The 12,642-nt window shown below is 39.8% G+C and overlaps 1 protein-coding gene across 1 annotated transcript in view; it reads left to right on the top strand.

The window, feature by feature from the left end:
• The window catches only part of igsf9bb (immunoglobulin superfamily, member 9Bb), a 145,420-nt gene that overhangs the window by 106,576 nt on the left and 26,202 nt on the right, over positions 1-12,642 (top strand). The window contains exons 8-13 of the mRNA XM_053331576.1: positions 1,602-1,744; positions 1,824-1,964; positions 2,058-2,174; positions 2,744-2,894; positions 7,402-7,525; positions 10,792-10,967. Of these exons, the coding sequence (XP_053187551.1) occupies positions 1,602-1,744; positions 1,824-1,964; positions 2,058-2,174; positions 2,744-2,894; positions 7,402-7,525; positions 10,792-10,967 (852 nt within the window). The remainder of the gene's footprint in view (positions 1-1,601; positions 1,745-1,823; positions 1,965-2,057; positions 2,175-2,743; positions 2,895-7,401; positions 7,526-10,791; positions 10,968-12,642) is intronic.

Raw genomic sequence — 12,642 nt, forward strand, 5'->3', positions numbered from 1 at the left:
ATGACAATAAAGCTACTACTACTACTGTTGAAAAAGCACTATAGTTATGTTCTTTACTTTGTATCCTATGTCTATATGATTACTTAAGGGTCAATGTGGTTTATTTATGTCCATGTGGTTTAGTTTAAATTTAAAGGGTTAAAAATGTGAAAATAAACGTATTAATAACTTGCACACATTCTTTTTTTGCAGACCCAGCATCACATTTCTGCTTTTAATCCATTTAGAGAGAATATATTAGAGGATTATGGCAAAAATGTCTAAGTGGTGTAACCATAAAAACTTTGTACCAAATAATTCAACTTGCTTAAAAACAGTAAATAGTCAATAAAACATCATATCAACTAGTTTGGCATGATCTTACATTATAACTTTTTATATTAAATAAAGCTAATGGAATACTATTGTTCTAAATATTACATTTCATCTGGAGAATCATGGAGATCAGGAAACATTACATTTTCTTTTTAAATGAAGTCATTATTAGTAGAAGTCCACTTAAATACACTGTAGGTGGATAAAATATTTAATATTTATCATTCTTTTGTGGTCACACCATTTGACATTTTCAGGAGCATTCAGTCTTACTTTTGGAAAAAAATGGTGCAAATGTCATTTCAAATGACATAAAACCAACAAAAATACTAAATGTACATTGTAACAAACCTTTTAAAACTATTTTTTTACATATTTTTGACCCTTAAATCAATTTTTAAAAGTCTTAGATATTGTAGCAGCTTATTCAGGGTTTTTTTTGGCCAGGCAACCAGTGGGACTAAATATATAATATAATAATATATGGAGTTCCCCATTCACGTCCCCTTCAGGATGAATTCTAATCACTTTGATGATCCTTTAACTTTTCAGCCTCTGTGCTCGGTGCTAATTAACAAATGTTAGTATATTGATATGCTGTGCCACACAGAGCCACGAGCATGACTGTAGACTGTTTCGTTCTAATCACTCCTTCCTGCTGGAGCTCTTTCTGTTATGTAATATATTTAGGCTACATGATTACACATAAACGTTTGTTAAGATGTTTTATGCATCGGATGCATCAAAGTGTGTGTCACTTGAGGCGATGACTGCCAATGTTAATTCAGATGCTTTCCTTGAAATTCTCTTTATTTTTAAAACCCTAGAATACTGCAGAAACCCTTGCACCTATACCACTCTTCTTCTAACATGGGAGTACAGGAAAAAGGGACGATTTAAGTGTGGATGAGAGCATCTTTTAGTGAGATTTAATCAACATTTTTTGTGTAGTTTACTGTATCAGTTTTCATGCACCCATAACCGATCAGTTCATTTCAGGAATATAAAAAATGTAGTGCACATTCAGTGAGTTCAGTGTCGAGGAGTAAACACTCTCCAAACACTCACAGATGCTGCTGTGAGGACCAGCTGTGCTCCCAACAAATTCATTTATCATTTTATGACGAGCCCACTCCCCATAAATCTTCATGATCTCCAATCTTCTTTACACAACTATTACAGTACAGTCGCAGCAGCACTGGGTCTCCCAAGTTACCAAAACAATTTTTCATCACTCAGTACCCCCCCCCCCCCCCCCTTCTTTTTCTCTGTGTGTTTTTGAATAGATCCTGCCCGTGTGGTAAACATGCCATCTGTCATCTATGTGGCCATTGGTCTACCCGGCTTCATCCGCTGTTCCGTAGATGCCAACCCCCCTGTAACTTTGGTTAAATGGAAGAAAGATGGCGTCCCTCTCCGGATAGATAAGGTGAAGCTGGTTGCAGGTTTGGCTTAAAGGGTAAAGATGCATTTTCTGTATGTGTCTAAACAATCTACTGTATCCTCAGTACCCTGGTTGGAGCCAAATGGACGACGGGAGCATCCGTGTTGCAGAGGTGACGGAGGACTCTCTGGGCACCTATACCTGCATGCCTTACAATGCCCTGGGCTCCATGGGATGGTCCCCTCCCGCTCCCCTGGTGCTAAAGGTACACCCGTAAATTACTATGTGCTTGAATCATCCCAAATAAGCAAAACAGCTCTAATGTATCCAAGTGCACTCACCCATTCTGGCTATGTAGGACCCTCCCAAATTCTCAGTGGTTCCTGGAGGGGAGTACAGACAAGAGGCTGGGAGAGAGCTGGTGATTCCCTGTGAGGCAGAGGGAGATCCCTTTCCCAACATCACATGGAGGAAGGTAAGACAGCCTCCACCCTCCTGCTGCTGGTGTGTGTATAATCTGTTTTTTTTTGTTTTTTTCATAATTCATTGTGTTTTGTATCACATTCAGTGTTTTTCATTGAGAAATCTTCATTTTCTGAAACCTCTAAAGGATGCGCCTATTTTAATTACTCTAACTATCGCATGTCAGCTTTTTAATCACATTTGAATGATGTCTATAAAATATGCAATTAAGGGAACATATTAAACCGTCTCAATTGTACGTGGGATTATGAAGCATGTTTAATCTGGCTCATTGACCACAGTGTGATTAGCTATTGTTTTTGTTAGCCACTTATGAAATTCCTAATTCCTCATTTTGCATAATTTGGTACTTAAGTTAGATGCTGAAAGCAATATTATTCGAGTAAATGCGAGATTGCAGAATTATATTTTTAGTGACTGTCCATACTCTGTGTGTGTGTGTGTGTGTGTGTGTGTGTGTGTGTGTGTGAATTTTGCATTTGCTTGTGCCAACCTATTGTGCGCCTCTCTCCGTCTCTCCTATTGGCTGACCCCCTCTTGCCACGGCTCGGTGGACTGCAGGTAGGGAAGCCCAGTAAAAGCAAGCACAATGTTCTGCCCCGAGGCAGCTTACAGTTCAAGTCGCTCACAAAGGAGGACCACGGGGAGTGGGAGTGTGTCGCCACCAACGTTGCCACGAGCATCACTGCCAGCACGCACGTCCAAGTCATAGGTACAGTCACATGTACATGGATGCACAAACACACATGTATGTACTTGAAGAAAAACATATAGAAATGCATCAGAATCTCCTTTAATTAGCTGTGGCACATATGCAGTTTACAAAGATAACACGTAACATCTACGTTTTTTGTCATGTTTGAAATAATGGGTCCTTAATTTCACACAGATATGGACAGGAGCAGCTTTTCATTTTAAAGCAGGCGACCGCTGATTAGCTGGCTGAGATGACAACTGCTGTTGGCAGATTGTATCAGCTCCAGCTCCACAAATTGATTAAAACACAATAACTCATAGACTTTCTAAAGTTTCACCTTGACTTGTATTAAAACATAAACCCTGTAATAGAGTTTTAAATATATTTGCTACATGATATATCATCATTCTGAAAGATTGAGGCCAAAGCTGAATGTCTCAGTTGATGAAATGGTGAGTTATTGTATTGCTGTGTAGTATTACTAGTTAATCCTAGTATTATAAGAATGACTGTCATTTCATTTTAATAAAACCGTGTTGAGCTGCTTAGTGTAATCATATTTGGACAGACAAGACACAAGTTAGATGTATGCTTTATTGTTTGTATTTTTAAACAGTTTGTCACTTTTAACTTTAGAGAGAAGGCATTTAGAGAGGGGATGAACATTGTCTCATGAGAGTATCATATTCAGCCATGACTGAGAAAATCTATTAGATAACACTAAGCTACACTTTCTGTAGTCTAACACAACAAACACCTCCTGGGACTCCTCCTTCCAACTCTGTCATGGCTGAATATTTACATATTTATACAACAAACTGACTGGATCAAGTGAATGGTAAAGACAAATGTTCTATTTCTCTGTATGGTCCTTTTCATAATGTTGCCAGACACTTAAAATAACAGTCTGACCCTGTCAGTGACAAAAACAAGCACTTCCAGTGGACATATATTGATGTGGAGCTATTACTGACTGAAGTGCTCTTGTTCAATACTGGACCAATTTCAAAAATTGTTGTACCCATTAGTCACTTAGACACTAAAAGATGGGAAAACAGGGTCCAGGTTAAAAAGTTTCCCTTTGAGTTCGAGCAGATAAACACAGTTTAATCATGGTTTTATGGAGTCACATGAGGGACTCTGGACTCAAAGATGGCACCCATTAATTCCTATGAGTTGATGAGTTGCGCTTGAAGCCAAAATATCTGCTTCTACCTGGAAAGAAATGATGTGGATGTTCGTGAAGCTTCTGTATTTTTGGGCCTGTAGAGCATGCTCACTGGAGACTTCTGCTGGCTGAGCCGGATAACGTCTGATTGGCTCTCCACTTACTGGGATGGGGATAAAATAATTTCGTTGTACACCTCTTCTAGACTTTCCAAATGTTATTGGACCAAAGGGATGAAATCCAAATTATGTAGGGTTGTGATGCTCCAGAAATGTTCGCCATTTTATAGCTGCTCCTTTTCCGATTATGTAATGTGGAAAAATGCTTTTTGGGCCAGTGTGCATCACATGATGCACCCGTAACTTGTGATTACAGTGGTGGCTCTGGCTCAGGAGATAGAGCGGGTTGTCCACTAGAAGATTGGCAGTTCCTTTCCTGGCTCCTCTAGTCCACATGTTGATGTATCCTTGGGCAAGACACTTAACCCCAAATTGCTCCCAATGTCTGCACCCACAGTGTATGAATGTGTGTGTGAGTGTTAGTTTCCTCCTGATGAGCAGGTTGGTACCCTGTGTGGTAGCCCCTGTCAACAGTGTATGAATGCATATGATTGGATGAATGTGACATGTTGCGTAAAAGCACTTTGGGTTGTCAAAAAGACTAGAAAAGAGCTATATAAGTACAGTCCATTTACTATTTACCATGGTTTGGCCATTTTGTCAAAAAAGCTTCACAGTCTGACCCTGTTTCTAGGTGCTTGGATTCAACATGGTGAAATCCATGCTCCAAGCTCAAATCCAAGCTGTGACTGCCTCATCACTCTTTGGGAGAAAGATTTAGGGACCAGTCTATTAAATGGAATTTAACCGATAGCACAGTGGATGCTCATACCTGCTGTATGGTGTGATAACAGCACAGATATCCATGTAATTCTGCACAAATAAAGACAACTAACATGATAAAAAAAAATGAGAGGAGCCACAGTGTAATGATCTCAATGCAGAAAATATTGACTATCCTATTATAATTTGACTGTGATTACATGCAGCCTTTCAAAGTGCTGAGTCACTGAGCACAGGGAACACTGTAATAAGTGATGTGTAAAGTGGTTCATGTTTGAAGAAAATAATAAGTGTGGTGTGAGTAATGCTCAGCACATCATGATTATTTGACACACAGCAGAGCCAGCAGAGGTGGAGCTCATGACTGCTAAGGTAGGTCATCTGTGAAACGCAAGACACAGTTATTTGGTCAGGATGCAGAGAGATGAGGGAGGTCAGCAGCTCATTTTAAAATTGGGGCCAGCAGTGCCTCCAAACTGGATGGAGCAAAGGAAAAAGTGAGTGGCCTCTGAGGGTCACTCTTGGCTCATGGAGAGAGTTATGGAGACAAGTCTGAAAGACACTCACCCTGCCCCAATACAAACCCTTGGCTGAAGGACCCAATCAAGGCCACTCTGAAATATGAGGAAGGGTTACAGTGAAAGTAAATGAACCCAGTGTTAATCTACTTTCCCCCTTCTTAACCCTTGCTGCTGTTTCTCAATAGGTTTGGAGTGGCCCTCCAAAGCTATTAGTGGTTGGGTGAAATAATGTCACTTTGGATGGGACTCCACTTGTGACCTGAACGTGTCATTAGAAGCTATCATCGTGGATGCAGAAAATGCAGCACTGACCTTATTGTAACATAACCTTTACTGAAACAAACCTGTGTTTCAAAGATAATAGATGCTTTATGGTGTTTGCCAAAAGGTGAACATGTGATGTTTTTTTCAGTGTAGAGTGGCTCCCTGTCTTACTGCATACCATATGAACTGCGGTTTCAGGTAGTATACCAGAAATCAGATAGTAGTTGTATACAGTTAATTGTAGGTGAAGGATATTGTTTTGGCTTTAATGGACCAAGTAGTCTCAAAGACAACCTTTTTTTTATCACAGATTGTTACCTGGGTCAATACTGTGTCAATAGACAACTCTACTAGCCTCTTCACAGCTTGTCACCCTCTGAATCACAACAAGTAAACACACTGCAAGCACTTGTGAAGATAAAGTATTTTGCTGTAGAACTGGTTATGAAAGGTTGAACTTCTTAAAAGGGTTCATATCTAGATGCATCTGATAAATGCAGTTATTGGTCTTCTGTGCCTTGATACCAAATTGTCCTTGCTAACCACTCTGGATGTGAGCCAGTCAACTCAAAGCAATACAATCACTGTATTGAACTCACTCCTGATTGATTTTCTGTTACTTTTGGCTCGAGTAGAGTGCTTGGATCTTTTCAACAATGGAGCTGGATATGAGAATGTTTTTCTTTCAGAATGGATGTTCCCTGGACTTTTCTGAAACAAAGGTAGCAATTGCAAAAAGTGTCTGAGATTCATATTTTATATGAAGATGGGACAAAAAGATGAAAAATAAAGACTATGACAGATAACAGTGTTTCTTGTTTAGGCCTGGGACGATATCATCTCCCAATTTTATCATGATATATGGGTGTCTGGAGTCCACTCAAATACAATATGATACATAACTGGCAACTAAGGTAAATGGTCCAAAGCATTTTATGTTAAAAAGTTAATAATATAAATTAATTTGGAAAATGTGAAAGCATCCTACAGTCTCCTGCCTGTATGACAATAACAGTGTGAGTGCTCCGCTGTGTTATTAACATAAGCCTCTCCGCTGCACCGTTAACTCTGGGGAAAGACATTACTGTCTAACACACTGAGTGGGCACAGGGTGTTTAAAGTGAAACAGACTGAGCTACAAGTTACATTCTCTACCTCAGAGTTGGTTTGAATAGTTTATTACAGCAGTGGCTGGTCTAATTTGTTACTGCTGGAGTTTGCTGCTCAACTCTGCTAACATTAGTCTCTGTTTGATGGCAAAGAAAATTCACAGTACACTTAACGTTCTTCTCACAAAGGTAATCATGTAGTCATTAAATCTAAAAAGTACTTGCAACTGCTGTTTTTGAAGATGAACTACAAAATAACTCCAGTGTGTGTAAGCTGTAGACTCTCAGAGTAGAGTTCCAACTTTTTCAGTCCATCAACTTCACACACTCTAACCCAACAAAGGCGGTGGCCAATAATACAAATGCAGCCCACCTTTGAGTTAGATAGGCAGGGCGTTTACATAATTCCTGCTACCCAGAATATTTCACACCTATTTAGTTTTTTTTACAGTTAAATGTTGCATTAGGTTTCTGGCTGCTCATAAACACATTACCAGCTCCAGTGCACAGTACATTTCTTTGACAAGTACAATGAATGTATGGTAAGACAGCAGGGCTACTCTAGTGACTAATATGCCCTTTTAACAACACATTTCTCACTGCTTTCCCTCCCTGCAGGCACAAGCCCCCACGCCCCCACCAGTGTCCACGTGGTGGCATCCTCCACCTGGGCCAATGTGTCCTGGGAGGCGAGCTATGACGGAGGCTTCCAGCAGACATTCTCAGTCTGGTACGGCCATGTGTGAGTCATCCCAGCATGCTTTGCTTCCTGCTTTTTCTTGTTCCGATACGTCCTCTGTTGTTTCTAAAAATGTCTTTTCCAGGGTTGTGTTCAGAACAGTTGTGCAAACGTAGAGATGGGAATCGGATCGGATGCGAGTGAGTTTTCATCCCCCATCTTTGGAATTTCTGGAGGGACGCTTAAAACAAGACCAGGTCAAAACTTAGTATATGGCTGGACCGCTAGAGGACTGTTAATGTGATACAAGGACTCTCAGTTTGAAACTGATACAGGAAATGGCGGCATTCGGCTGACCAGTTGTGTAACTTTGTCTGTCAGTCAGTCAGTCAGTCAGTCAGTCAGTCATTCAGTCAGTCAGTTAATTAGTCAGTTAATTAGTCAGTCAGTTTTTTGCATTAATAGGACTGGCCCTATTGTTGCGGTCCAGCCAAAAACAATTGCAACTAAACTGAACATGACCCATAGTCCTCTATCCTACTACTGCTGCTGCCGCTGCTGCTGCTTTGCTACTGCTTGACTGGGGGCCTGGTTCAAATGTTGAATTTATTTCCTTACTCCTTAGTTCATATCTAACCGTGAGCGACACAGTGTAATCTTAATCAAACTGAAGTGACTTTACGCTCCTTAACATAACCAACATATACTAGAAGTGTACTTTAAAGTGTAAAAAAGTTCTATGGTTGTTGCCTTTCCGCCTATGTTAGATTTGGGAATATGAAGTACTGTTTTAGCCCCATTCTACAGAGGAGCCAACTGTAGTTTTCGCTGGTGGGTGTTTGTTCGTGGGCCAGCTAGATGTCAAAAAAATGTTTGATGAATTAAATCAAAGTTTCCCATGACACATGATCAAAAACAGTGAAAACAGGTTTTTACATTGCTGCCGGCTTCTATGCATTTTCAGTGGGGGTGTTTTAGATTAATGTTACACACACAAAACCCTCCTTCCAAGAGTCTGATTTAATCAAAACAAATGAGACCATCAACAAGAAACTAGTCTTTGCTGGCCTATCTATGCTCTGGGTTCAAGGGAAGTCTTATGGACAGCTTCATTAATAGCACAAATGGAGACAATTTAAAACATCAAACAATGGCTGCTGCTGCTTTTCTGTAGCAAAAATACATAAATGGCACCATCCTATGTGCCACTGAGGATTTATTAAAAATGTGATGTTCAGTTTGTGAGACACAGACAATGTTGCTGGCGTGAGGTAGATGTTAGGATTCTGTCATATTTTATTTGATAATTACACACTGGGATTTCCATAGCCGGTCCACACGACCAGGACCAACTAGTCTGCAGCAGAGCAGCTCAAACGTACAGTCATTCACACACTGCAGTTTTAATGAATTATAGTCATACTGACAGAAAGCATCAGTGAGTGAAGTGAGCAGAGCAGCTTTGGGTGAAAAAAACAAAAAGCTCAAACATCCTGCTCTTAGTTAAAAAGTACATTGGGACATCACTGTTTCATTTGTGAATAACTGTCCAAATGCTCTTCAAACATCCCTGCAACAACAGATACTGTCCCCACGCAGTTAGTGTGCAATAAACTCAATGTGTTTGGTTGCCAACAACAAGAAAAGGATACAGGCCAGGTTCAGCTAGCCCTTGTTACCATTTGTTCCCTCATATCATTGCCCACTTGACTGAGTGGTTGGAGCTGGACCCAATGTCGTCCTCTCATTTAGCCCATTATGCTCTGAGCATTGGTGTCACTTCATTTACATCAATAAATAGATGCAGATAGAAACTAAAGCAAAATACTTGATGAGGGATGTCATTCATTACCCATTATGACCTAAAAGAATAGTAGCTCCTGCCAGCAGCACACCACTCTAATCTCTCCTCTCCTCTCTGATGTCCACTCTTTGACCCACTCATATTAGATAAGCCATGCCCTCTTGAAGCTTGGCAACCAATCAGAAATGACAACCTCTGACCGCGACAATGCACACTGACAGTGTCAGTTATACTATAAATCACTACATGATACTCTGCCAGCTATCTGACACATGCTAAATATTCTTAGTGCAAACATGTAAATTGAATTAGCATGACTAATTTTAAAGAGGTGTTTTTTACTAAATTTTATAACTGTGCTGTGATAAAACACATCAATGCTGATGCCAATATTAACATTCACACCAAATTTATAAAAATGTTGGCATTTCATGGGCTGCTGTTTCGTTTGGGAGTTGTCTACGTCATGACATTTATATAAATAGAAGAATGTTAACACCCACCTCCCCCAGCCTGCAACCTTCAGTGCGAGGGTCTTTGAAACCGTGCAGACTGCCCGCACTACTTTTCAAATATGTGCTGATTGAGACAGCTTAAGCTTCAGGAGCTAACAGCAGCACCCCCTGCTGGAGGAAATCTCACCATCTGTTACTATCCGCTCACTATGGCAGCCACAAAAATAGCAGAAATCCTCTTTGTATTTTGTGCTTTAGCTCTTTAACTGTCTTGGTCTGTTCCTGCAGATATCATTTGATAAAAGCTTGTTTCAAGCCCACCATGGCCATTCCCACCCCCAACTCTCCTGTCCTAAATTTCACCCATTCTCCTCTGGTCACCCTATATGCACGCAACCCCAAGCCCCTTGCCCTCTTTTTCATCAAATGATGCAGTGGTTGGAGTTAGCCACAGACCTGGGTCAAAGTTATACTTTATTATAGTGTGCACTGTGGTGAAAAAACAAACAAATGAAAAAAAAAAACGGGGCTATGTTGATACTTAAAAATTGTAAAAACATAAATGGAATTGCAAAAAAAGTGAAATATCTAGAAATAAAGGAAGTAATATATTATAACTGCAAGCATTTCCAGTAGCAGCTGCTGCATGTGAACGGTCTCCTGCTTGACTCTTTACTTGTGATCAGGTGTGGTCAGCGCTGAATGTGTGGCATGGGCAAACAGCAAAGTGCAACGCTGAGTGCAGCATGGGCATATTACCATCAACCTAAAGTCATGTTGTGAATGAAGCCAACAGCCAAAAAAATGAATGGTGGAAATGAATTGTACAGTGATGTAATGTTGGATGAATGATGGAACTTGAGCTGTGGCAGAAATGATACCACATTATTTTACATCATTACGTGGTGAACTGTGAGGTAATGTTGACAATAGTGATGTTAAATTTCATCAACAAGAATTAGACTTTAACGAAAAAATCTCAGAGGAATCTTCCTCTCCACCTCTTAAATGTATTCTTTTTTAAATATCTCCTGCCCATCTGCTCACCTCTCATCCTGACTGCCGTGCAGGCTGAAGAGGGAGCGTTTAGGTCCACATGACTGGCTTTCCATACCCGTGCCTGGAGGCCATGACTGGATGGTGGTGCCCAGCTTGGAGCCAGAGACAACATACCAGTTCAGCGTCCTGGCCCAAAACAAGCTTGGCACAGGCCCCTTCAGCGAGGTTGTCACTGTGAACACACTAAGTGAGTATGCTCGACATAGGAATCCAATAATAAAACGCCTTTGGCAGACACACAGCAAGAATCATCTGAAAGGCTGTTACTTAAATTAAATAATAGCTCAGAATCTTTTCAACTTTAGCGTCTATAGACAGACAGTAAACCTTGGACAGTCTAAGTGATAAATCCTACCTTGTCCAAACCAAAACAGGCAACTTAAATTCCAGCATTTAAAACTTTTCATATCAGTTATTTATTTCTTATCAAGGACAAAGGATGTTGAGCAAATTAATGTAAAAAAATAAGATGAATTCATGAAAATAGTCCACTTCTTTTGACAAATATAACACGACAGTCAATTCATAAGTCTAACATGTTAATGTTTCACAATCAAATCAACACTCTGTGTGAGTGCTGGTCCCATGATGCTTCACAGCATAAAGACTTCAGCTGTACCTCAGTTGCAGAGGAGCCTGCTGATAATTTACCAGTATGGATTTTCATACTAACTTTATGTCTACAGTTGTTTAGTCAGACACTAAAAGACACAAAAAAAAGTAAAGCTTACTTTATAAATCAGGAGTATTCAGAGAGAGGGCAGCGAATGATTTTGGTTCATATTGTCAGTCCCCACCACTAGAGGGCAGACAGTGAGTCAGTGGGGGAATAAGTCAGTGAATGTAATGTTCTGGCTCTAATTAGCTGCTTCGCTTCTTAAAGAGTGATATTATCCAGCTAAATGATTTGAAGAAGATATATGTAGTTGCACATTTTCTGACCAGCGTTGTATTCATGATTTAAATTGTATTTACATTGTATCAGTCAGATTCTACATATTATCAAAAAAAGCAACAAAACATTATCACCTATTATCATTATCACTTATCTTCAACAGGGAACAGTTAATCAGATAAAACAATGCAGTTACCTGTTGTTGAGTTTGTATTGATAACCATTCAGTCATAGAAAACTTACATTTTTCTTTTGTTGTATGGAACAATTTCACAAAGTAACTCATTTATATAAAAACATATGTAGTGGTATGCATGACTTCACTGACCATTATTAGGATATAATCAGCAGATTCAAAGGTGGTGTTATATTTACTGATTACAGCTTCATACTGTAGATGACCAGTAATGCTTGTTGGCTATTAATACCACAACTGATGTAGCAGGTACCTGCTGTGGTAGCTACCTGAGGTGAAGCAATCACCTGGTTCATGTAGGTATAAAAAAGGAAAAAAACTAAAACTCGCCACTCTGTCTCTCTTATGAACAGGAAAAGCACATAGCCCTCTCTATAGTTTTTCAAACATAAAAAGTAATACAGGAGTGATCTCTTCTTCCACAAAACCGTCTTCAGTCAAAATGTGCAGACATCAGCACTCAGGGAGAGAATCGATCCACAAAACCACCACTGCCTCTTTTTTGGTGTCTCACCAATTAACTAAACCAGTGTTAAATGACTACACTGAGTACATTTAGTGGTGACAGTTGACATTGTTAATCTGACGCACCAGATGGTTTGTTACACAGAACCAACTGAGAAGTCGTTCATGGAAACTCACTAATTTAGCTGCCTTGAAAAGTGATACCATTATAGAAGCTTAAATGAACAGTCACCTTATAGAACTTTCACTTGCTACAGCTTATTATGAAACTGTTTTCAATATAAAACTAAGGACTAAGCCCTAATA

This window comes from Scomber japonicus, chromosome 13 (genome assembly GCF_027409825.1).
Source record: "Scomber japonicus isolate fScoJap1 chromosome 13, fScoJap1.pri, whole genome shotgun sequence".
NCBI classification, from domain to species: Eukaryota; Metazoa; Chordata; class Actinopteri; order Scombriformes; family Scombridae; genus Scomber; species Scomber japonicus.